The 27,103-nt window shown below is 41.4% G+C and overlaps 1 protein-coding gene across 5 annotated transcripts in view; it reads left to right on the forward strand.

Annotated features, from left to right (window-relative positions):
- Positions 1-841: 841 nt before the first annotated feature.
- Positions 842-27,103, forward strand: part of LCOR (ligand dependent nuclear receptor corepressor) — an 82,132-nt gene continuing 55,870 nt past the window's right edge. For 2 of the 5 annotated variants that reach the window (XM_027672104.1, XM_027672108.1), the window contains exon 1: positions 842-960. In XM_027672104.1, coding sequence (XP_027527905.1) covers positions 864-960 — 97 coding nt within the window. In that variant the 5' untranslated portion in view covers positions 842-863. Of the gene's footprint in view, positions 961-18,285; positions 18,305-27,103 lie in introns of those variants that run through there. The other 3 variants (XM_027672105.1, XM_027672106.1, XM_027672107.1) reach the window with 3 other exon arrangements.

A 27,103-nucleotide genomic window follows, 5' to 3' on the forward strand; every position in this document is an offset into this window, starting at 1 on the left:
CCAAGCCCATCCCCTGAGCTTGCAAGAAGCTGGTGCTGATGTTCTCCTCCTGCCTTCCCTTCAGCCTTGTGCTGACCACTTTCTGTCAGAACCTTACAACATCTGAGCTCACCGGGAGGGAGGGCTTTGTGCTTGTGGTGCAAGGCTGAAGTACAGGAGGTGGCTGAGTCATGAAGCTGTCACTGTGGGACCTCCTGGACACTGCAGCCACGTGCCTTCCCTTTGCATCATGGCCACCAACAGACCTCGTGGGTGTACAACTACATCGTGGAGCAGATGAGGAGATATCAGCTCTTCCTGATGGAAGACTATGTGGCCCCTTCAGGGCTGACCCCTCTGGGGTGCAACAGCCTCAAAGGGAGGGGGGATGGCTGTTCAGGCCATGGTGACGCCTCAGGGGTGGAATGTCCCCTCAGGGGTGGAATGTCCCCTCAGGGGTGGGATGTCCCCTTTAGCGGAGGGATGGCAGCTGAGGGCACAGTGACCACTCAGAAATGGGGTGTTCCCGCAGGGATGGGATGTCCCCTCGGGGTTGGGGTGTCCCCTGGCGACACGGTGACCGCTTAGGGGCATGATGTCCCCTCGAGGTTGGGGTGTCCCCTGGGGACACGGTGCCCGCTCAGGGCGGGGCCGCCCCCGCTCCCTCACGACAGGCCGGGGGGCTGCAGCGCCCCCCAGCGGGCGGGTGCGGCGGCGCCGCACGTGCGGGCCGATGGCGGGGGAGGAGCGCATGCGCGGGGCGGGGCGGGCGCTGCGCGCGAGTGGGCGTGGCGCGGCGCGGCGCGCGCGGCCCTCCCTCCCTCGCTCCCTCCTCCCCCCGCCCCGCCGGCCGCCACCGCCCCCGCCCCGCCCCCGCCCAGAAGATGGCGAGCCCGTGCGGGCGGCAGCAGTGCTCCATCCAGAGACGCGGCGTCCGCCACCAGCTCGATTCGTGGCGACACAAGCTCATTCACTGTGTAGGTGAGGGACGGCGGCGCGGCGGGGAGGCCGGGCCGGGCCCCGCGGCGGCGGGAGGCTCCGCCGGAGCGGGGGCCGTGAGGCGAGCGGCGCCGCGGCCTGCGGGCCCGCCCCACTCCCCCTCCCCGCCGGCCGCCGTGAGGCGCCGCGCCGGGCCGGGCCCCGCCCTGCGCCGGGGGGGGAGCCGGGAGGGGGGTCCTACCCTGCCCTTTTGTGCGGCCCCTGTCAGCGCCGCGCCCGCTCCTCCCCGCCCGGCACGGCCCGGCCCGGCCGCGGCCCCTTCAAACTTGTTTACGGCGGGGCCGCGCCCGGCGGCGCGGAGCGGCCCCCGCCTGTCACTGCCCGGAGGCGAGCCCGGGCCGGCCCGCCTGCCACCGGCCTGGCCAGGCGGGAGGGAGCGGGGCCGCGGAGCCAGCAGGAGGAGCGGCGGGGGGAAGCGGAAAGTTGTGGATCGCGGTGCCGGATTGACGCCCTGAATCCGGAGCGGGGCCGCGAGGTTAAAAGGATGTGTGATTGCTTTTCTCTTTCCCCCCCACCTCCTCCTCCCTCCCCCCCCACCGTGCGCGTTTCTTGTTGTGCAGGCTCCTTGCAGTCGAATATTTGGGGTTTTGAAAAAGAAGTCCCTTTCATCTCGAGTAACTTTTTCCATTCAAAATACAGATTTTGCTCTTTTCTCTTTCCCTAGCAAGAAATCGAGACCTTTTCTACGGGTCCCAACATACACATAAATGCCAGCACTAGGCCAGTAATTCTGTAGGTGTCTGCATAGAAAATAGATTTGACAACAGTAAACTATGAACTTCCAGGGTAATCTTAAAAATCCCTATCTAAAACATTAGTCTCATCTTGTTTGGCCTTCTGTTTCTAATTGAGCACAAATCCTCATTTTATTTTTAAATATGGAAATATGGCCATAATCTCCCAGTGACTGCTCAGCATAGGTAATCTGTGAAAACAGTCATAGATTCACTTTAGTTCCTTGTGTGCAGAGTTAAACCTCTTATTGTCAGTTAGCTCAGCATCCCAGTTCATTATCAGGGATTTAAAATACCATTTTTGGTTACACCAGGATGTTTAACTGCTGCTGTGTATATTTCTGGCTTCATCTAAATGTTTAAATTTCTGTAATGTGAAAGTGTGTGCTAGATGCTTGTTAACTTCAGATTAATTCAAGCGATTAACTTGTTTTATGCATAAAGTGATTGAAGAGTAATATGTTCCTGAGAAACTCACACTACACAAAAGTGCTGGATTTTCTTTCCAACGGATGATTGATCCAGTTTGTGGCGTTTTATTTTGATTCCATCTCTGCTACATTTTGTTGGCTTCCATCTCTGCTTGAACCAGATTTATTTTACTCCTATCTCATTTTCTCATCTCCTCTTACCTCAGGCTGCTGGGGTTCACCTGTCCTAGTCCTTTCTAAACTCCCTACTTGCAGCATGTCATCTTCTCTTCCTCTCAGTCCCTGCTGCTCTCGTGTTAGGTCCCTGAATCCTCCAGTGGAGCTGTTCTGCTGCTCAGAGTTTAACCAGATAGCTGTGAGGAGCAAATTAAGAGCAGGAAAAAAAAAAAACAAACCCAAAAGGACAGTTTCAAAGCTACTGTTGAAGATCTTACGTTAGGGTGAAATGCAAGAATTGTGTCCATTCATTATGCTGCTCTTTGGGAAAATCCTGGGTAGTTAGAGAAGTTTGTGTCATCTACAGACTCAAGGAAAATGCTACATTATTGAAGTTCTTAGCAACCCTAAGTGCTAAAACTTAAAACAAACACCACCACCCCCATTTATACACACCCTGTTCTATTTCTCTAAAGCCATTTAAATTGCCAGCTGCTGGTGAAGTTGCTTTCTCCCTTTGTCCCTTCCATATCTCTTCCTCATACTTAAATTTGATACATGTTTTGTTCCTCTGAAAGATTTCCCTCTCTGAAAGTCCCTCTGTGTGTGTTTAACAAAAGATACTGTGAATGCTGTTAAGCACAGAGTTGACTGGGATTTTTTGGAGGTAAAGTACAAAACCATTTAAAAAAAAATAAAGTCCAAAGTGTAACAGTGCTCTGTGACTTTTATCTTGATAGTACTATGTCGTAAATAGTTTCAGCTTCAAATTGATCAACTTTATGAGGTCTCGAGACCTGCCCTGCTCCTAGTATGAATCTTTTATAAATTGTTGGGTCATGTAAATGTGCAAATTGTTACATTTTTTGGTTTGGATATTTTTAATAGAAAAATAAAAGGTTTATTGCAGTAGCCCAGGATGTCCAGCTGAAATTATGTTGTGATCTTAACCTCTTGCCCAAAATACACCTCTGACATCTTAAGTGAATTTTGACAATGTTCCCTGAGGTTTGGAAGTAGACTTGTTAAATAAGGTAACATTCTGTTTCACCTTGGCTGTTTGTAGAAGTCTTAAAGAATTTTTTCCTGTAATAAATACTCTGCTTCCCAAAGTTTACATATCAGTATGGGAAAATCCTTCTTGTTACTTCAGAAATACCCATTCATATTTCGTTCTGAAAGTAAATGAGGAGTGTGGGATTTTCTGTGTTAACATCATTCCCTGAAAAGCCATTCTAATACTACACAGTGTGGCATTCAGAAAAAATATACTCATGGTTTGAACTAGTGCATTTGGCAATAAAAATTGCTTAAGTAATTCACTTTCACCTCGTTTCGTGCTTCTGTGATCGGCTTCTTCTTTGGACTGTGGGTTCATGACAGTTTGTCAAACTAAACTTGTGCTCTCAAGGGTGCAAAAACACAGGGGAGCTGAAGGACCACCTGTCCACTAGGAGCCAATTCAGGGTAGCTGTCCTAGCAGAAAACATCATCTTTTGGAGGGAGTGGAATAATTTTCTGCTGGGATAGCTCCCTGAACTGGTTGTCTGTGGGGTCAAGCAAATACTAGCGCTAGTGCAAGGAAGAGGGTGAGAATGCATAGCTGGTGGAAAGGAAAAGAATGAGAATGGCAGCAGAGATACAGATCAGCTTGAACTGTCACAGAGTTGCATTTCAGTTGTACCTGGGCGGCTTTCTGTGGGAAGTAACTCAGTGAACTGATCTGGCTGAAACTTCCTTGTCATGCATTTTATCCCCTTTTTCTGTGGAGAGGGAGGTGGTGTGGCCGGTGGAGGACATGTCTATGAGCAGTTCTGTTGATCAGTGATGCAATTGAAGGAGCAGCATGCCATGGCCTGCAGGTGGAGGGAAGTGTGGAGAAGGGGGTGTTTAAGCTCTCTTTGCAGGGAGATGTACTGGGCTGTTGAACCACACGTAAGGGAGTAGTGAGTGGCACCCGGGGTCTTGATGCCCTGGTAGGATTTTGATTGTAAGGACACAGTGTACCAGATGATAACACTTTGATACTGACATATTTGTTCTCTGTACCAGTCTTGAGTGTTAGCATCTTTTTGAGTGGCTAAAAGCAGATACCTAGAGACAAATCTATGTGATGATTTTAATTTTATTTTTTTTTCCCTCTCCCAGCCTCCAGTCACCTGCTGTTCAGACTCTTGCTAGATTTGAAATGGTTGATGAGATCGGGTCAGCAAAGGAATGGGGAGTTTGAGGGAGGAAATAGCCCACAGATCCCTGAAACCCTCCTGACACCTTTTATACAGGCAGTAATAGCATTGCAATGCTATGTGGTCACTGGAGTGGTAGTTTGAGGTGGTCGCATGTATTTCTACTAGCTGGTGATGCTTGGCCCTCTGTTAAATATTAGCTGTACTCTTGGAAACTCCCTGACTGAATTATGGTCTGTGTTGGGGGTGTGGGGGCAGGGAGGGAATGGTTCAGTGCTCTTCAGCAGTTATCCTAGTTTTGGGCGCAAAACGATGACTTCAAGGCAAAACCTGTAACGTCAGAAGATTTCCAGTCATCTTGGTCTCTGCCAGTGTTTCATTGAGATGCTACTTAGCTGTTGATTTTACTCTTTTACTATCAAAATAAGTGAAGCAATTTCCCTTTTTTTTAAAATGACTGTTGCTGATGAAATACTGCAACTGAAGTACCTGATCTGTTTCTGTGTACTAATTTGTTGAATAGTCGTGGTCTTCTGTGCCCTTGGATACTTAGGATTAAAGTGTGGATTCTGTGGAAGAAATATGATACATCAGGAAGTGTTAGAAGCTAATATTAATCAAGAGAAGGTGTACAGTAGTTGAATAATTCTGAAATCTTTATTACTTATCTTGATTATTGCTCGTGTATAGCTCCAGCCTATCATATATGTGATATGAATTAGCTGCTGCTTCCAAACAGTTAGCTGCGTTATCTTGTTTTGGAAGTAGGCTCGAGTCTCCCAGTGTTTAACGTAGTTCTGGTTCAAAGGTCAGATTGTATTTCTTTGTTCCAAAATGAGAAAGCTTATTATAGCCATGATGCTGATGAAAATAATAATAAAAAGCAAGTTAAAGTTTAAATGTAGGGCTGTTCTATACTGATATCTGTTTTAGATATGTCCCCAGCCTTGTCCCCAGAAAATGTGCAAGTGGTACTCTTTACCTTATCTGAACCTGCATGCAATGTAGATACAGCTTGTGGCTTTTTTAATTAATATAAATCCATTTATACAGCAATTTTACAGTATAGTAGCCGAAAGCTTGTTCAAGAGGATCTGGTCTACGCATAAACATTTCTGCCAGTTTGAGGAAGGGAGAATTACCCTTTTATGACAAAGTTATGCCAAGAAAAAAAATGAGGCAACTGTAATTTAAAATTAAAAATCTTTAGTTGTAAGGAATGAAATTTACAGCTTGATATTTAGCTTTACTTTGAGTGTGTGTGGAACGATGGTATGTGTCTGAAGAACAGTAGAAGTTGAACTGCGGGGGATGAGTCTAGATCTGTTCCAAATATCTCTTTGGATTCACTACAAATCACTTTGGATTTGCCCTTGTTTCCCTATTTACAAACGAAGAATAACTTCTACCCTTTCAGGGACAATGTCGACCAAACAGAAGCATACTCAAAAAAAATTCTTGATAATCGCTTTGTATTATACTATCTCGAGCTCTTCTTCCAATGCCTGCGACATGAAATTTTGGACTAGGCCTCATAATTTGGTTTGTTTCACATGTCAGCAAAAAAGTATTTTAATTTGTGTGAGGTAATAATGATCATTGCAAGGTGGGAGGTTTCCTTCTCGGGACATCTTTGTCCTGCAGGAAGTATAGAGTTTTTGGACTTAATTTTTAACTAAGGAATAATGACATTCATCCGCTTTTAATAGAACCTCTCAAAATTAATTACAGTAATCCATTCCATGCATGCAGGAAATAGTCAAAATCCATCTAGATAAAATCTTTGTAGTGTTTATGTTGGGATATATATAGTACAGATTTACAGCTTTGTGGTACAGCACCATTTTAAAAAAGTACCTGAAGGACTGTTCCCAGTTTTAAGACATTTTTGACAGTTCGTGCCGTATACTGATAATCCAAATATTGTTATACACAGAAATCCAATAACTGCACTTTAATTAAGAATGGATGATACAAAATCCCTATTTTCGTGCTCAGTTGTCTAAATCCTTATTGCACAGTACTTACATGACTCAATGCTCTGCCATCTTAGGCCATGGTACATCCAGGCAAGTACTGTCATGTGTTTTGATGTGGTTAGTTGTTTGTTTGTTTTGTCTGGGAACTTGTGTTCTTTCATGACTATTCTAAAATCACAATGAAAGTACTTCCTAAAAGTCAGTTTAGGCAAGATTTGAGGAAAAACAGACATTTAACAGGGTTAAAGAAAATTAGCCCTGTCATACATGTTGGGGCAGAGAGAACACTACTGCAGTAGGGGGGACTCTCCACTGCTCTTCCTCAACCTTCTGTGTATATATATTTTCACTCTAAAGAGAATGAGGCTTTGGTTCTCAAAGGTTATTTGGATGGATATTTATAACTCTCTGAGAAATACAAAGCTTTTGGGATTTTCTGAAGGCAAGGTTGGATGGGGTGGGCTGAGCCAATATAGGTTCTACCTCTGGCTAAGAGGGTTATTAGCACTTGTTTTTACTAAACTGACAGAAGTCTGCAAAACTAGCTAATCTTCTGATGATGCTTAGTAACCTGAGTCATCCTAGCTAGGAATGAGATGAGCAGGAGAGCTCATCTGAAACGCTGGATGGGATCATGTCTGTGGGGGGAAGGGAAGGGGATAGAATAGCCTCTTCGAAAGGCAGGGAGTTTTCTAGTTTGCATCTTGTTTCTTGTAACCATGCTACAGACTGTGGTTATGTTTGACAGTAGTGCTGTCTTAAGATGACTTAAATGGTCCCCTCTGTGCTGGCACAACTATGTGTGGCAGCTTAGTGAATCAGTTCCCTGACTAGACCTGACTGGAGAACAATTTTTTTTTTTTTGCTACAACATCTGCAGAGGATGGAGAGACAGAAAATGAAGAGTTGAGGCTATTCAACTGGTATTGTCACATGCAAAAATCCAAGTTGTCTTTCGCTTAGTAAGTGCTTATTTCTGTGTGCTTCATGTTCATTACAGTAGCAGGAAGATTGCTTCAGTCTCCCTCTTAAAGCTCTCTCCGTGATAATGAACTGTGGGCTTTGCTTTCCAAACCAGTTCCTCTATTACTAAGTTGCACCTTTACAGCGCTTCTCCCCAGTACCTCTGCAGGCTTCTGAGGTTTCTTAGTTCTCTCCCATAAATCCATGTGGCCTCAGATTCTTTTGGGAAATGACAGATTCAGCTTATTTCTTTTTCTGTCAAAGAATGCCTTACTATTATTTCTCTGGACATCTTTAAGTCACTTACCTTTTACCCCAGATTTGGTTCGCCTCCTATGTTGTGTGTAGTATCATGTGTTCTTTTATGGTGAGTTAACAAAAAAATTCAGCTGTCAAAGCTGAGTAGGAGATTTGAGTTACACATGAATACTGCTGGCACGTGAAAGATGAAGTGGAGGTTGTGGTTTTGCAACACTTCTGCAGGACACCACTTCCTTCATAGTAAAATTGCTATTCGATGATGTCTCCATTGGGTTTTTTCCGCTCTTCTTACAGAGAAGAGAAAAGATGGTGTTCCTGTTGCATTTTCCAGAAGCGGTGGCAAAGTGGCTGCACAGGGAAGACTTGCAGAAAGACAAAGGATGTTCCTTATGCCCTGAGGACTGTGATATTTTATGGGAGGGAGAAGAGGGGGAGAAAAGAGGACTGGACAAGAGCTCAGTATTCATTAACAAAGGAAGCTTTCAGAAGCTGAATTCAGCAGTGTGGAAAGACATCAGAGGCCACCAGGCAATCTTAACTCTTGAGCTGAGTTTACTTGTGAGAACTTTCCTGGTCATCTTTTAATGTTTTTTGTGTATGCTTATAGTACAAATGTTTCAGCGTCTAACTGGAGAGAATTGCATAGGTGAGTGCTTGATGTGGTCCTTTGACCTCCCTGGTCAAAGGGATGGTGGTCCTTTTGAAAATGGAGTAACTGCCTGAGTAGGAAGAGGAACAGGTAGTCAAGCGATAGAGTTCTTCATTTCTTCATTTCTTTTTTTGTTGGTTGCACTAACAAAAGGATGTGAAAGCTTCAGCCCACAGCCTGCAATTCCCCACTCTAATGCTTCCAGGGCAGTACATAGTGGTGATGCTCCTCACCTTGTGCTCCTTTGCATGTAGTTAGACTGTAGCAATGTGCTGTTGGGCTCCCTGTGCTACATGCATGTGTGACAGGAGGCAGCTTGCTCTGTTCCCTTTGTAAAAGACCTTTGAGTTCCGCCTCCAGCCTTGCAAAGGCAGGCTAGTCTGCCACTGTTAAACTCTCCACAGCACTTTGTATGCATAATGCTCTTAAGTGGTCCGCCTGCTCTTAATGTGCGGAAAACATGTGGGCCAGTTTTGAAACTGCATCACAGATTAGTCAGTGTGGTGTGCTTGGACACTTCAACTGAGGAGTCGTGTGGCCAGAAGAGTTCTCTCAGCCTGTGCCTTGTGTCCTGCAGTCTTGGGCTTCTTGAGAAATATATTTATATATTGGAGTGCACAAAATTTGATTTAAATGCTCATAGCAACCTGGCTTGCTTCTTGGCTTTTGGCTGCTTTAGTGGTCAATTTGTCCTCATCGTGAACAAGTTGAAGATAAGCTAGTGTTACAGCAGACCTTGTCTTGAGTTTGGTCATCTCCTGGCTTAATATTTGATGAGAGCTGCTTTCTAGGTGATGCTTTATCATGATCTTTAGATGCTTTTCCGAAAACATGGTGTTGTATCCTTTGCACGAACAAAATGTTTGCAGAGATGGATGCTTAACTTCCATTTCACTCTGCAAAAGCAAGAGAATAGGAAAGCATGGAGGTAATTTCCCTTTCTAACCTAAAAAAATTGAAAAGCAATCTTTCTTTAGAAAAGGAGGAACATTGCTACTTTATCCCTAGCTTTCTCTTCTGTTTTGAAGTCGTTAGTGAAACTTAAGTTTATATGATACTAGAACCTCTCTTCTGGGATTTCTCTCAAGAGTCTTATCTTATGGAAAAAACAGCCATCTGATAGTGTTCTTTTCCAAAACGAGAAGTGAAAAAAACTTCTCTTAGAAAAAACTTCTGCACTTTTGTTTCAGTGATTGTTTCTTGATTTAATTGTCCTCACTGCTAAGCAGGAGGAGTGTCCCTTGCTACTTTGAAATGTCCTTTGGCAAAGTTCTGCTTCTATTCAACTAGAAGAAGAATGTTTCAGTAACTTTAGTGGTTATCCTTTATCTGCATACTGTAGCTTACTAGCTATCAAAATATTACAAGATTGAGTGAAGGATGGAGAAGTGTGAGGGGAAAACTAAGGGTGAAGTGTTAGTTATGTGTAGGTTTAGATGAGTATCCATACTTCAAAATGTGTTGTGTACCAAGGCTTTGTAAAAATGAAGAGTCAAAGTCTCTTGGAGAGGGAAAAAGTAACTTTTCCCTTGAAATACTTCTCATGAACGTTTTGTTTATTCTAACTTGATGGACAAAATTGTAGCAAGTATAACACTAATTTTGGTGTTTCTGGTTAAATGCTTAATGACTGCTGGCACATTTCTCTTGGTTTTTATATGTTCTGTCCTCCTTGTCAATCCTGTGAATTCATATAAAATAAGAAAAATATAATCATCTGGAACTGTATGGTAAGATGCTATGAGAACCTAGTTCTTGTATCTTACAGGAGTATTTTTGTCACCATGGCTAGGCTTCGCGAATGAAGATTTGGGAATTTTGTAGACTCTTCACAAAATCTAATCCCTTGGTCTTGCCTCTGCAGTTTTCCTCGAGTGATGTGCAGTGATTTGGGAATGAGCTTCAGTGCTTAGTTGAGACAGGCCATCCAGAGGTCCATTTTGCATATGATCTTTTGAATTCAGCACGGAGTCTGTAGTTATCTCTTGAACAAGCCTGAACCATGGAGAGAAGAAATGTGTTTTGCCAGGGCTCTCTTAAATTAGTGTTTTTCGACCTGGAGTTGGCAAGAAGCAACTGTGGAAAAACAAGGCTATTGCCAATAGTTTAAATTGTGTGGGGTCCTTTATGCTTTTCAGGAGCCCACAGTTTGAAAATTACTGCTCTAAATGGTTTGTAAACAAGGGCTGTTTTTCCTTTCCAAAGTGGCTGTAGGTGTTAAGGAGTATGAGCTGATATTTAGTCATCTATTAGTTTAGGATTGATTTTTTTTCTTTCTTTCTTTCCTCTTCTCATACTTCACTATTTAAAAGTATATTTTATCCAAAATGGATATCATGGAGGATACTAAGCCTGGAAAACTTCAACTTGAAAGCTGACTTCTGGAAAAAGGTTAGAGTGGTGTTAAGTAGGTCTATTTAAAGTGCTACACTCCCCATACTCAGAGCTTCTGTATTTTCCCTTCCAAGAACCTTGCTGTGAAGGGCAAACTCCTGCTAGTTTGTGTTAGATCTAAAGATTTCACTGCATTCCTCCCTTACGTGGTTGTGAAGGGAACTTTTAATACACAGACTTGAGTGTAAACTAATGTAGTCTCTGTGCAGTGCACTGGCAGATGCCCTGGAACAACAGGTGAAACGCCTTTCGGGTCTCAAGAGGACATGGATTTAGTCATTTTAATGACTAGAAGGTATTTGAAGTATGAGATGGACACCAAGCTGTTGGTAATCCCTGGGTGCCCTGCTGTTCTGGGTATCAAAGCCCAAATAGTCTCCATCCTGACCACTCTTCCAACTCACTCTATTTTGCTAGAACCATAGCTGAGGCCACAGGCTGAGCACACTAACAGTACAAAATTGAATGAGTTCAGAGGTTACTCTGCTCCACAAGTTACTCAGTTTCAAATTAGATTAAAATTTGACTTCGTAAGTTAAAGTTGTTGCAGAACTGTAGTCGACTTGGCCATGGAGGCTGCGCTCCTTGCCTATGACAGATTGGTTCTTGTTCCTAAATCATCTGTTTCCCTGTGACTAATCTTGAATTTGTATCTTCCTGCTGCTTGTACTTTGAACTGAATTCTGTGCTCCAAATAAGAACAGCAGATAGGCCTTTACATTTTCTCAACCCCTCGTAGCCCAAGGACTGCTCCTGGCCCTAGGATAGGAAATGCCTTACGCAGCTTGATATATAATGGGAGATGGTTGAGAGGAAGGCATGTATCGAGAAGTCGATCACAGCTGCTTTGGTCTATACTTACTGGCATGGTGATGAACTTTAGCAGCTAAATGCGCTTGTGATGACACCTCACAAACTTCAGAAAGTAAGCAGTTATTTTTGGAAACTTTTTCCCCCTCAGGACTAAAACTACTAAACCTACTTAAAAAAAAAAGTCTATGCAAAAACACTTTTTCCCAGGGAACCAGCACCTTCTGCTTATCATGTTTGTGGGCATTTCAGCATCCCAACCCTATAACCTGCTTGATGTTTTTTCCTGTCTGTCTTTCTATTGTCTGAAAGTTGGAGGACTTTCCATTGCTGTAAGGGAAGAAGAATAGTTCTTTCATATTCAGTTTAGGCAAAGAGATAAGCGATCCTCTGATCTCATTTTTAAGGCAGATGGGTCTTTGCTCTCAGCATGCAATGGTGCTGCCTAGGAGGGTGTTCATGAATCTGCCTGTAAGCAGCAAAGGGAGCTAGTTTCTGAGTTGATTTGTACTGGCAGACTTGAAGGGTTAAGAGTGCTGAATTTATTGAATAGTTTTGACATTCTGTTGGTGGTGGCAGAAATTTCTTTAATAAATAAATCATGCTCTGAACACTGGTTTGCTGCCCCATAGTTTTGCCAATGCAGCTATATTGGGGTCTGTTTGTAAGCTGAGTCCTGAAGTCAAGGTTTGATACGCCTTGGCTTTACTGAGATGTCCAAGGTAGGTCTGAGCAGGGACTGTGGGCCAGAATGAGAGCCATGGATGTGGGTATATAGAGGAATCCCTGTAAGTGGTGTCCTGTGCCTCTGAGCTACAACCCACCTGTTCCCAGTGGCTGTGGAAGGACACCGATGCCTGCTGGAGCACCTTGTGGTTACGTGTGACAAGTGAGGCTCTCCTGAGGACATGTTTCTGCTTTCTGTCAGCATGGCAGCAGTTGGGCTTTGGCTGTTAGTGCAGGAACTAACTCACTCTCTGCTGTCAGTCCACGCTCAGCGCAGGGTTGGGGTCTGAAGCAGCACGAGTCAGATGGTCCTGGGAAATGGATCTCTCGCTTCAGGTGACCTCACAGAAGGTCATAAGCTTACTCTCCTTTTCAAAATGACATGTAAAATACTTGTCTACGGGCTTTCCATTTCCTTGGTAATGCATTCTTTAACTCAGATGACTCCTCCCTGTTAGTTCAACCTGAGGGGAGGTAGGCAAGATAGAGACAAAAATGAGATAGCAGGACGTCATAGCCTTGAAATATCCCAAGAGTTTTTCCTCTCGGAACCAGTGGATGGAAATGAATATCTCTCTAAAATGAGGTCTCTTTTGAAAATCAAGATTTAACGTAAATGGGGGTCAAACTTCGCAAAGAGTGCTTTTGGAAAAGGAGATGATAAACTTCGGTAGCTGTATAATTACTTGCTGTGTTTATATCCACTGAAGGAATGTAAAGGTGCATCTAAAACAAAGAACTATAAAATTTTTGGTTTTCTACTTCTAAATTAAGTTGGCTCTGAGTGCCATACTAAATGGTATAGATGGTTTAATTTAGAGATGTTTCTGTGAAATTCAGAGACAAGAAAAATGGAAGGTCAACCAGAGAAATGAAATAACTTTTGCATAAAAATATCACCTTAAATAGATGTTTCTAATGGTGTAGTGGTTGGGGCTTACTTTGGTTTGGGTTTTTTTTGGGGGTGCAGGTGGTTTTTGGCTTTTTTTTTAATGTGGGGTAAGCATAACTAAGAGACTTGTGTGAAGGGAAGTCATGTCTATTTGGTTTTAAGGTACTGAAACTACAGACTGAGCTCTGATAATCTTCCAAATACATCTTAAAGCATTTTTGGGAAATGGACTAAAATATTTCCCTTTTTTAGGGGAAAAACAGTTTCAGATAAGTACCTGATCTTCCCATCAGATAGAAAGAACTATATAAAGTTTTAGTGTGACACTTAAGGGTTAGTGTTTGGGGTGGCACTGGTGGGAGAAGGCAGGCAGGTTCTGTGATGGGTTTTGGGGGAACTGGTTTTTTTTCAGTTGTTTCGTTGTTGGTTTAAGCTTAAAAAATTAAATAGAGTTCACCAGGAAAAAAGCTTATTGTTTTCAGTTAAAGAATTAAGGGTTAGGACAGCATAGAGATTTGCCTGGATGGATTCTTTGAATCTTTCTTTTAAGGAAATCAACATTGGAAAATGGTCCTCAAGAATATTCAATAAAACTACTATTGGCTTTTGGGCCATGAGTTATTCTTTTTCCAGAATAAAGTTAAACATGATGCTATCTATTTTTTAACTGTATTATCACAGTAATGTAAGCAACTTGCTGTAATGTAATGTAAGAGGGTCAGATTTCTGGAAAGGCATGAAATTGTTCTCTGTGCAACATCACTATTTTGGTGAAAAATAATGGAATGTATTGATTAGAGTTTATATATGTCCTAAATGTGATGTTTAGTGTATGTGGAAGATCCCATAGGAAACATTCAGTAGACTTTTTTCCATTTTAAAATAAAGGAGAGGTTATGCTAGAACAACTGTATTAAAGCAGTTCACCCTGATATTGAAGAAACTGCAAGTCCACATTACAGACCTTGCTGAACTGTGCAAATTTGTGTTACGTTTATATTAGGTGCAGGTTTGGGGAGTAAATCCTGTGGAAATTTCTGAGAAATCACAATTTTATACATCATTTAATTAAATGAGCAGTATGGGAGAATATAGTTGTTTAATGTTTAATATATAAGATTCTTCGAGAAAGATCTTGTTTCTATCACAGGAAAATAGAATACATGTCCAAGTGGTGCACAGCAGTAGAAGTGAATTCTCTTGTGAAAACACAGTTCATGGTTACACGGCAGTTTTTAATCTAGTATAGATTTAAAATGCTGTAGAGAAGGGTGATCATACCACCCCCTTTGTGACACTTCCCTCACTTCATGTAGATTCATGCTGGGTTGGATCAGGGAACTGATCCCTGAACCATCTTGTCGTGTTACTGTGCAAATGCAAGATGAGTGAGCCTCTGGGGGGGGGGGGTGGGGAGGATGAGTGGGATCAGCTCTTTCAGTGGAGAGGTGGATTTATCATGGATTAAAGTGCCAGGTGATCAGTAATCATAGCTTCAAAACGTTGAAGACATGCTGCAAAATGAACTTCCCTGTGACAGTAACCTTCAGTTTGCAGTAATCTGTCTTCTAGTGACTTTGGATAAGTGAATTGTGGCATTTTGAGTCTTCTTACTCTGCTTCTTGCAATTAACCATTTTTAAACAGTATATTTTGCAGTCATATATTTTACATGCACACGTGTTTTACTGCTGCTGAATTTTTTCCCCTCTAAAGCACTTGAGTCAGGCAAGCCTCATTCTGCTCTTGATGCTGCCTTGCTAGTGCATGTGTCTCAAGTTGCAGTATGTCTCCAGTGAGTAGATAAATATCCAATATGTTTGTTTTTCAGAAAATTAACAGAAAATTACAAAGAAACTGATGCTGTAATGGAGACATTAGGGTCATCACAAGTTACTGTCAGCAAAAAGTGATCAAAACAACTGAATCTATCTTTATATCCCCTAGCAGTAGTTCTCGTAGGTATTTCTTTGCCCTGGTTCCTTTGGCATAGTGGTGATCTAAATTCTTCTCCTTCTGAATTAGAGTCAACACACTTTTGAATGTTGACCCTAAGGAAGGGATTCTGTTTACCTGTCTGGGTGATCTGCATATTTGGGCTTTAAGGAAACAACAGCAATCCCTGCTAGTGTACCATGCACCTTAGGTTTATGATGCCAGTTGGAGAGATGGGCCAGTGCTGAAACAGCTTGTTTGAAGGCAGTGTTCTCCCAAATAGCAGGAATGGTAGGGTTTCTAGCCATGGGAACTTCCTGAGGGTAGTCAGCCCCTAATTACACCAGATCTTGTGAAGCGTTCTTGGTCTAGTTCAGTATCTTCCCTTTTCACCAAGAAACAATCTCTACCACAGAGGATATGTAGGTTGATCACAAGATGTGTGAGTTGAGCAGGTTTGAGCTGGGCTTTCTAGATGGTCAGGCAGTCACAATGCATATTCAGCATGAGTGCTGGTTTAGGGTTTTTCTGTCAAGACAAAGTTAAAAGTTGTCATAGGGCTTGCTTCCAAACAGGAGTCACCAGGGAAAAAACAGGTAGAGCTGAGGGCAGTTCAGCACTTGTGCTGAGTTCATCTTCTGAGATTCCTCAGCCAGTAAATCTTAATGGTTGACCAAGGAGCACAACAGGGATATCTGTGTCAGACCAGCTTTGCATTCAGGAGAGAACACTGGAGTAAGAACCACTCCCAGAAAACATCCGTGTGCTCATTCAGCAGTAGGTCCCGTTGCCTTCCATTGGAGCTGGGTGATCTGTGTGGTGGTCTCTCCTGCAGGAGCAGGAGTCTGTCCTGCTCCTTCCAGTGTGTCTCATCTGTTCTCTGCAGCACACTGCCAAAACCTATGGAGCGCATGATATTGTTGACTCTGTCTCCTTTCTGTTCTAATAGGCCTTGAATCTCCAGCATCTTCGCTGTAACGTGCATCTCCTGTGTTTTTCACTTATAAGGAGTCCAGGACAGATCTAACAAATCGGAGCAATTGCATGCTCTGTTCTTGAACAGACTTTTAAGCAGTAGCTACACATCTAGTTCCTGAGCAGATGTATTCTGGGATTTCCTGACCATGCTTTTCATGATGACGTTGTTTAAGGCAACCCCTTGTGTGGCCATTTACACTTTTGGGATTCTGGGCTAGTTAAACTTTTGTCTTAACCCTGAACAGCCATTCTCATGCAAGGTGAACTTGTAGAAGTTACTGCTTTAAAAAAAAAGAAAAGTGAGACGTTTGTACAAAACATTTGTCCCTTTATGCAGTCTCATGAACTTGTACAGTGTAACTGATGGAGTGTAGGGGTAGGAATGAGTGATGGAGCAGAGAAGGGAAGGGCTGCAAAACCTGCTGTTGCTACTGAAAGATCTGCTCAGGAGGCTGTACTTTGAATCTATTGGAGGCTTGATTGGAGTTTGCCTCCATGAATTTTGGCTCATGCTAGCACTGATCCTTCAAAAGGGGCAAAAGATTATGGAGATACTTTGCCAGTGTCCCTTGATGCAAAAAGCAAAAATTAATTTTTGTTCCATCCAAAGCCTTGCGTCTTCCTAAGATGCTTGAGTTCTTCAATGAGGTGATGTGATTCTTGGTTCTATACTGTCTTTATAGTTTGAACTACCTTAAAATGGTACTACAGTACCCTTTAAAGCTGTGTTCCGTGTGCCTTTGGCTTGAGGGATGCCTGGGAATCTGTTGTTTAAATCTCTGTTGAAATAAGCAGGGCTAACCAGTTACTGTGAAGATGAGGCAAACTCGTAAGAGCTGTTTCATTTTTCTTGCCATCACACCAGAAGCAGCAGCTGTAGACGCTCCTAGGATGGGTAATTTCAGAAATCCCATAGTTTAGCAGTTGTCAAGAGGAGGGAAAACCTTCAGCCTCCTGTTTACATATGATGATGAGATGCATAAACTGGAGCATGAACCTCCATGCTGGAACTTCTCCTAAGATTCAGCAACATGATAGGCAGAAATATGGCTTCTGTTAAAATGTTGGGGTTTTTTGTTCATCTGTGTGTTTTTCTTTTTTATCTGTGGACTGCCATGAGTGTAAAGCATTTACATGGTTGCCTCACGGAAGCCTTGTTACTGAGAGTAACAACAAATCCTGCAAAATTAGCCTATTTTGTTAATTTGGGAATGAAGCATGATAAATGGTTCTTAGTTTGCACCTAGAAATATTTCTGAAAAACAAAGGCTTGACAATCCTTGAAGATGAATGCTGGTTACTTAAACTTTTGCATTTATATTTGTGTCTGCTGTGGGTGGGGATCCTCTTGTAGCCTTTCTAAAGGTAGAGTCTGTTCTTTCCTCCTCTTATCTTCGCCATTAAAGTTGGATAGTGCAGGTTGATGGATGAGTGGATGTCATTCTTAGGAAAGTAAATTTAAGGCAAGAAGTAAATGGGGAAGGAAGGATTTTTATTCCTGAACTAGCTGTTTTAGTTTCTTTTCTCAAGGACCGTAGGAATAAATCTGAACAATATGAGGTTGAGTTGCACCTGTAAAAATGGATTCATTTTGTTAGCTTCCTCCTGTTCTGCACAAAGCCACGAGCAGCAGAAGTACTGGAAGAGCCTGCTGCGTAGGCTTATGCTAACCGTATGTTAACTTAGCTCAAAAAAAATTAAACCCTACCTCCTGCAGTACTTGATTTGCCATTGAGAGGAGCTTTCCACTTGCTGGGAGTGAAGGGGAATTTTTCAGTCCTTGGCAATTGTGCAAAGAGGTGGCTATTGTTATTGGCTCAAGGACTGTAGAAAGAACTTTAATTTCCCTGCTTTGTTTGATGCCTCTGCAACTCCAAACTGTCTTTCAATGCAAACATTTAGCTGACTTTCCACTGTTGCTGCTTCTAGGTTTCGTTCATTTTATATTTTCTTCCCCTATGCTTGTCATTCCTCTACATTGAGCGTTTGGAGTTATTTTTCATGAGACTTTTTTGTTTCCAAATGAATTTTATTTTCTCTCTAGGTCATTTATGTATTTGTCTTCACTAATGTTTGCAACATCTCCGAATGTAGTATCCTCTGTGAATTTAACTAACGTGCTGTTTACCCTTTCTTCCAGATCCAGTTTCTGATCCTACTTCCACATTTGGGAGTATGCAAGGGACAAACACATCTCTTTGCGTAGCTTGACTGGATATCCCAAGACTAGGATGTTAGTATATTTAAACATTTTCTTTTGCATTAAAATGTTGCCAGTATCTTAATTGCACATAGATTATTATTTTTTAAATGTAATTAGCTTTATTGGCATTATGCATATTCAGAAGCCTGCTGGTAGAAACAGTTTTTCTGCAGTCTGACTAGTGCTTATTGGTGACTTTAAAATGGGTGCAGGAGTAAAAAGAATTTCAGGGTTGCTTTTAAAATGAGCTTATTTGCTGTTACAGCTTTAACACTCATTCTTGAAAATGTTGGCTCTTTGTGTAATAAGATTAACTGTAGGTTAATCCATGAACATATAAAATCTTTAGACTGTGTTCAAGATATTTATGAAAGACCGCTTCAGACTTCTGAATGCATGAAGAGAGATTTTTAAATACTTGAAATAGTCAAATACCTATAGAAATACTTGCATCAAATAAGTGTTAACAAAAAACAAAATTGCACACTGAAGTTTTTTTTTTGATTCCCTGCATCACAGGTCATATTATTGTGGGACTTGTAAGGAGCCAGTTGTCAGGAAGAGTAAACCCTATGCTAAACTATTTTTGCAGATTTGATAATGCAGCTTCCTTAAAAATGTGTTTTGTGACTGTGTTGTAGGTATTGCAAAATGAAGTATTGCATGTTTTCTGTTATGTAAGTAATTGTATGGCAGTAATTAGCAGTTCAAAGATAAAGAAGTCAGCATTAAACTAATACGCTATTTTAAAAAATGTTGGTTTTCTGACTCAACCACCTCTTGGAGTGTATTCAACTACCACTATATTTAATTGAATTACTTTTTGAACACTAGTATAAGCAAGTACTTAAAGTGCTGAAGTAGCTAGGATGCTGAATGCAGTGTTCCTTGTGTAGCTGTGGATTTTGCAGGTTCCTCTGCAGCCTTACTTTTCCAGTGTGTTCTCTCCCCCTTGTAAATGAAAGGAGCCTTCTCTTCATGTGGTTTGAATTTCTTTTGTTAAAAGTGCTGCCTACCTTCGTGGCTAACATTTTAAGTAATTAGGTACATTTTCTCTGCTTGGGTTTTAATTTGTACTGTTCAGCTCTGTACATGGGCAATATATTTAGGTAAAATTGCAGTTTTTTAGCTTGGCTACTTTGACAAAAGAAGAACTAGTGCTTGAGAGGATTTGTGTGTAGGTTACCTGGAAAATATAATTCTGATTTGGAACACAGGATCTATGATTGGCAGTTTCTTAGAAGGCTGAGTGTTCTACCAGTATTTCTTCACTTAGTACTAAAGAATTGGTGTTAGATCTGCTGATCATCCTAAATAGGGACTTCATTCTTTGAACAAACCTGAGGTGCTAACTTGTCTACTAAGACCTTTTTGTTGAGATATCAGTTGTAAAATTAGACCAGGGCTGGCTGTTCTAGAAGTCTAACCTCTGGATGTTTTATCTTTGTAACAGTTTGATGTTCTTGACTAGAAACGTGTAATTTGTTTAACTGTGAGCATATCCTGAGATTCTACTGTAACACAATGACATTGAGAACCTTAGTGTTCGGAAAGTGTAGGACTGCTGTCTTCTCTCAAGTTCAGATCACAAATGATGCTTTCAAGCAAAGAACTTCAAGTAGACTAAAAACAAAAGTAGTGGGGGAATAGGGTGGCCTTAACCAAAGTACAGTGGATTAAACATTTGACTGAGGAAAGCCAATAATATACTATGCTTCAGGAATTCTAGGAGGTCTGGAATAAATGAGATGGTGAAGGCTGGGGAGTGTCAAAAAGCTGCACAGAGCTGCTTGACTTGAGTAGGATGTAAAGATGATGGTAGAAGCTGAAATTACTGTGTATATAACTCAGTTAAGCGCAATATAAGTTGTTAAATATACCTGTAGGCACCAAATTCACTGTAGCTACCCAGGAAAGATACTTGGGCATAACTTTGAAATCCTGAATGACCATCATAAAATCTGTTTATCATGTTACTTTTGTGTCAACCAATCCCAAGGGACTTTTCCTGGCTATGGTCTTCAGTTCTGATGCAGTAATTACTTCAGGTGTCTGTCTCAAATCTGAATACAGGAAAGGCAATCTGAGTGAGCAAATGAAGAAGTCAGACAGGTCTTGATTTCCACAGTGTTCTTGTCTAAGCTGTCACTGGTCTTGCCGCTTGTTCCTGCTGACATAACTGAACTAGGCCAGGAAGTAGTTCCAGTCTAGAAGTAAGGCAAGCAAAAACGATTATTTTTTTCTTTGTCTTCTATATGCTATTGTACAGTTGTTTATATTGCCAGTGACAAGTGTGAATAGAAATGCTGATGTTAAGCAGCCTTCCTCCTGTCCCATGTTGCTGTCAAGGAGGGGAAAGAAAAGCTTGGTGTAACACTGATTGTAGTTTAACACAAAATGCCTTAAAGAAACAGGGGTGCTTCTCCTGAGAAGCCCACCTGCAGGCATAGCTTACAGAATTGGTGGTGTGTAGCTGAAGCTAACAGGTTAGTAAGATTCCAAGAGTTGCTACGTGAAACAATGGCAGACATTACGTACATATCAGAAGTGAGAGAGATTTATCAGTCACTTGCTCTTTGGGAAAATTTCCGCTAATCCCCAAAGGTGAGGCTTTCTTACAGCTGTTTACTGCAAGTTTCTTGCTTCTGAGTGTGTTTTTTTCTTTTTTAAAGAAGGTTCACTGCTCGTAGTCTACACTGAGTAATATTCTATCACATCTGGCAATTTCAGTTCCCATAGTTAATTTCGGCACCGAATTGTTTTGCTGCTGTAATATTTTGTTACAAAGTTGTCAGCAGCTGTGCTTATGCTTTTCTGTTTCCAGAGGAATACCAGGGCTTGCAGCTTCTTTAGTGCATAGGCATAACCCGAGGTGTGACTGAAGGCTAGGTAAGAATATTTCTGCTAGTATTCAGTTCTGTTGGCACGAGAGTAACAATAGTAACACAGCTTTATCTTCCCTATGTGCAAGAGTTGTCCTGTGCTTACTTTGTACCATTTCGTTCTGGATACTATTGCTTTTCAAACCGCCATAAAGCTGGAGAGGGCTGTTAAGTTTAGCTCTGCTTCCTTTAGGTTTACACCTTGTGTTGTAGACTCGTGGAATGCCTTGCTTGAGGTATACTTATAAATGTGACTTCAGTGATCACAAGTAGTCACTATAATATACGCTGTAGCTAGTATGAATTCTGTGCTATGTGTTTTTCAGTGTTAAGATGCTCCTCTCTGTGTGCTGATTTGTTTTCAGGGTTTTTGTTTGAGGTGGATAACTTTTGCCCCTTGCCCTGCTTTCATTTACCCTTTCATTTTTGTGTAGCTGCCTGTATCACCCACTGATTTCACCTAGATCATCCTTTCTTTTGAGGCAGAACTGACGTGTCCATCTGAAAACGCTAAGGATACTTTTCCAGAGTTTCTGGGAAGCCCTCTCAAAACATCAGGAGGTGTGCTTCATAGTCACTGTAATCATGATTCAGCTTTCTTTCCATGATCCTTCTCTGCTTCTGTTAACTTCGTAATCAGAACTTAGGTAAACTCACCAGTGGCGTAGTAAAATAATCACTTGACTTAAAGTGGTGTATCTTTGCACATCATAAGATTTTTCAGGATGCTGTGAGGTAGCTGGAGTCAAGGTGCCCCCCTTCATGGGGGCAGTTATGTCATGGCTTATGATGGAGGTTTATTTTACACCAGGCAGACTTGCAATCACAAGTAGCAGAGTAAAAGTGCTTGTGGCAGTTTTTATCTTACAGGTAAGCTCAGTATATTCACTTCTCAACTAAGAAATGTTCAATTATTTTAACAGGTCTATTAGTTGAAGATCATCAGATTTTCAATGATGGGTGATATAACTAGTTTCCTAAGTAGAATCACATTTTCATTCCCATTTGCAGACTGCTGCATAGATCTGAAAATCTCTGTAGAGATGGTGAAAGGGGTATCTAGAACTTGAGAGCCAAAAAGAAAAGAATAATGTATTGAGTTAGTTCAGTAATGAATCATGATATAAGTGACCTCCTGTGATAAAGAAGGTGAAACTGAGTCACACTCCAAGAGTTTTCTAGATTACACTGTGGTTTGGTAGATGCTTTTTCTGATGGTAGTCCTTGTTTAAGTGGATTTGGCAGCTCGTACCTACCATTTCTGGGCTGATTTTTATTGTTTCAGCTATTCTGTTTTCAGTAGGTGATTGTGTTGCAGACAGGGGATAATGTGGGGCCAGACTCAGCTGCTGGGGTAAGGCAGCCCTCTTCAAATAGGAGAGCTGTGGAGTATGAAGTATAGCTCATACCTCAGCCAGTTTAACTCACACCTCTAACACTTTTGCCCCATGCCAATGCATATCTCTTGAGGCTGGGGTGGAAGTCACTGGTGTCCCGTGCTTCCACATACACAACTTCTGTGGGAAAGGGAGGGTTCCTCCATGGTTTAAACTGGCTTGGGCCTCTGCTATATCTGCTTGTGGCAAATTGTTCCTGACAGCACACCTGACTCAGGCTGGTATAAGCATTACTGTGGCCATGAAATAAAGTGCAGCAGTGAATTGATGCTGCTGGACATCCTATCTCTTTTGTGGGAGGCATTTTCCACGCAGGTCAACGCCATCTACTGCAAGGCTGTTCTTAAGCTTGTGCCTCAGGAGTGTGGGGTAACCAGCAGTTTATGAATGTCATTTTGCCTTTGCTTGGGAGTGAAGCATTAACAGATTGTCTCCAATGGGAAAAAAGTTTCAGGGTTTTTATTTTGATGCAATAAGCAATACAACACTGTTGGAGCTGGAAAAAATTGCTTCAAGTTTGAGAAACATTTGGGTCTCTGTATAAAGCTTCTGGTCCATACTGTTTTGTGCTGTTGTGCACTCCCATTCTTGAGCTGTTTGACTCTCTTAATCTGTTTGTAAATTTTCTAGCTAGTTGTTAGAATTTCTTCTCAGTGAAAGTTGTACCTGATTGCCTGTTGGAACTCCATACTTGGAGGTTGAACAAATAAGAGCACCGTCTTTGAATTGAAATACTGAAAAGCAACCCCTCTTTCAATTTTTAGTGTTAAAATTTGTTTGGATTTTAGTTTAGTTGATTTTGTTTTCTTAAATTTAGATCTTATTCTACCCTTAAACTGTCTTTTTAAGGATGCATGCAAAGTTGGTAGTTAATCAAGCTCTTCTGTTGTCATTCTTTGCCATTTTATGATGTCTGGTTTATTTTCTAAAGTAATAAAATGCAAGTATTTACATGAGAAGATTCCAGTCAAGTCCTGCATTGGTGGTGACTGGCTGTGAGGAAAAGGGGGCAGTCATACAATAAACCTCCCAATCTTGAGTTAAAATGTAAAACAGAAGCCCACAACCCCTGACTTGAACAACTAGCCAGATCAGTGATGCACTATCTGCAAACTGGAGGATCTTTCCACCCCTGCAAATCCACATGAATACAGCTTGACCTGCCAGAGCAATTGCTGTATCTTGAGGTGATGTTGACAGCCATTACAGGGTCCTTGGCTTTTCTTGAATTCTGCTTCCAAGGCTTTTGATTCGAGATAAGAAGGTTGCATGCCTTCATGTTATTCTCTTCTTGATATCAGATCATACACACAAAAATATTCCTCGTGGGAGGGAAGCAGGAGATGATCTCTATTTTGCCTTTTGCCTTGCTATACTCTGCACTCTGGCAACAAGCTTTATAACTTGTTACTTCTGGTTTTTTGGGGTTGAATTTTCAGTTGTAATCAGTGAGATAATCTGCCGGTTAGAGTGCTAACATTGGATGGGGAGACCTGTTTCCATTTCTTGCACTGCGACACAGCCTGGTAACTTTCTTGCTTTGCCTCTCTGTTCTTCCTTGTAGAGGGGAGAGATCTTCCCTCTTTTAGGGTATTTGGCAGGGCACTTTTCTGCTGTGAAGGCAAGTTCATTGCAGTGCTGTAATTCAGATATGTAGCTGTTTTTCTGTCATACTTAGCTCATTAAATTTTAAATGTATTGCTGCGAGTTTGGGATTGCATCAGAGAAAATGTTCTTAGACTTGGTTCTCAGAGGAAAAGGAATAGCTTGGTTAAGAGGGATGCTTGGAGAGGAGTGAGGATGGTCTGCTGCGGCTTTTTTTTTTTAAATTACAGACCAGTAGTGGAATTTTAATGAAGTCCTGCAGAATGGATAGTCAGTCAGAAGCACTTATATCAACAGTACTTGTAGTTTTTTGCTGCTTTTTTGATTTCTGAGCTTACTGCTGTGGTAAGTTACTGTAACAGTGAAATGGCTGTTTGACAGAACATGTACCTTGTTGGCTTCTTGATTGGTTCAAATGAAACTTCTCTACTGGAGATGCTGTTCTACAGTGAATAAAGCATTACTCTAAGGCCAAAGAATTCTTTTTCTCTTGAGCTCCAAGGGCCTGTTTAGGGACCCCAGCAGGCAATACTCTGTATTTTGTCTTTGGAAGAGAAGGTGTTTTGGTGCAAAAAGGTACAGAAGAGCTGTGTGTTGCTATACAGAACTTGGACATAGGTGTTCTTTTCAACAGTACCTGTCTTAACATCCATAGTTCTTTTCTTCTGTATGCATGTTTCTTTATTGCTATTACAGAGTCAGATTACTGATATTTAAGGTCCCTAGAATCCTCTGGAGCAGGAATGTCTGCATTAGATCCCTGAACAATGCAGTTTCAGTAACAAGAATGGGGAAGCATGAAATTTGAAAAAATGCTTGAGATGCACAGCTTTTTCTTTGTTCCCCAAGAAGCTAAAGCAAAGTTGGTTTAACTTGTAGTTGGAGTACTTAATTGGACATCATTCAGATAACGAGATCTCTCATCATAGGTGGATGGGAGTATCTTCTATTTTCTGGCATGAATAAAAGAATGTTCACAACTTATAATTATATGCACGTCCTGAGATTTAGTGTATATTAATAACCATCCTGTGACTTTTTTTCCCCTCCCTTGTTGCTTGGTCTTGCTTTTCTATTAAGATGCCTGTGACTGAAACATTCAAGTTTAATAGATTTTTGTCCTGAAAGGGACAGAATTCCCATGTTACATATAGACTGTAGGATTTTTCTGAATTAATTCCTGCTTCAAATCCCATAGCTGTGGATAAATATAACCAATCTTGACCAGAAAATCTAGGCATGAGAAATCCAATAAAAACCTGATGTGATAGTGGTGGCTCTTGCTTCATAGTAGTTAATGAGGCTCCTAACATGGTGAATCTAAGTGCTGGGGGAGAGGGAAAGGGGAATAGATCTTGGCGGCCAGCCCATGCTTCCCTAAATAACACCTCCAGAATCCTAGGATAGCAAGAGCATCGATCTGGTCCTGGAGTGCATGTCTTGTGTCTTCAGTTGGACCCTTGTAAAATTAAAGAGTGTCTTATATCTGGCTGAATTTGATTAGCTTCCAATTTCAGCTGCTGGATCTGGCTATGTCTTTGAGAAGCTGTTTTTCCTGTTCCTAGATGTGTGATTTGTGGCTTTCTCCATTCCCCCCCGCCCCCCTTTCAAAGTAGTGTTTAATTGCATTTGCTTTGGTAAGCAGCCTCTGTGACCTGGGCCTTTTGTTACTTACTGCTCTTCCTGTCTTTGTAGCTCCTGCAAATTTAGTGACTGCTTTCTTCCAAGTCACCAGCTAGGACTAAAATGGTAAATGGCACAGGGCCAAGAGCCAATACCTGATGGACCTCGCTAGCAGTAGTTTCCCATTGACACAAACATTTCAAGAGCTGTCAATTAATTGATTTTGAATCTGTTTTATATTTATTTGACTGAGTTTTGTTTTGGAGGTTTTTTGGTTTTGTTTTTTTTTTTTTAATTTTTGGAGATGTGTTTTTTTGTCTGGTTTTAGTCAAAATGTGTTGTGCCAGCCAAAAAATATAAAATATTATATGATATTTATTGTTAATAAAAATTTTAGTTTCATGAAAGTCTAATAAGAATTTTTGTAAGCCCTTGTTGATCAAAACCATTTTTGCTGTTAGTTCCTCAGTAGTCCTCTGAACTGCTCTTGGTTTTGAAAACCTTTACCGCGTTGAGATTCCGGTACTTATTTGTTTAACGTTTTGACATTTCAAAGGGATGATTTTTTTCTTTTTCAAGCCCATTGGGACTTTCTCAATATTTCAGGACTTTCTGGAATTAAACACTGCTGGAATTACTCTTTGAGTAAGTCCCAGAAAAAAACCCAACACACCTCCATAGAATATGAAGAAGTTACCTCGCAAATGTTAATAACACTACTTTGATAAATTTTGTTGAATGATTGTATGCCATTCTGTTGAATGTTTCTTAATATACTACCATATTCTTATTTGTATTATCTAAAAACCCTAATCTACATGTGTCTTGTTTTTGATCTTATCTTTGCTTACTTTAAATATGTGTGCATCTCTTCTCTGACCTTTGTAACATTTCTGAATTTTGATTTACCTTCTCTGCTCTGAATCTTCCTGTGCATCTTCCAACCTCTTGTCTCCTCTTTGTGCTTTTACCCTTAGTCACATTGCGGGTTTGGGTTTTGTTGTTTGTTTGTTTTTTTTTTAAATTTTTTTTTCCATTTAATAGGTCAGATTTTTTTCCCCGTGGTTTTGATGGTTCCTAATAAGTTCTTAAATAGTTAAGAAATTTAAACAAAATATGTGGACAACTAATGCCTTAAGTTACTTGACTCAATTTCCAACTTTTTGAAGTTGTCCTTTTAATGTGCAAATTGCAGTGTATTAAGGTGACTGTTTATTATAAATAAATGCTGATGAATCACTTGTCTTATTTTCTGTTGCAATTGGTCCAATGCAGTTAGACTTGATGGTCCATGTGGGTCCCTTTCAACTCAGGATATTCTA

The sequence above is a fragment of the Neopelma chrysocephalum genome, unplaced genomic scaffold (genome assembly GCF_003984885.1).
Source record: "Neopelma chrysocephalum unplaced genomic scaffold, ASM398488v2 Primary Assembly neopelma1_97390, whole genome shotgun sequence".
NCBI lineage: Eukaryota > Metazoa > Chordata > Aves > Passeriformes > Pipridae > Neopelma > Neopelma chrysocephalum.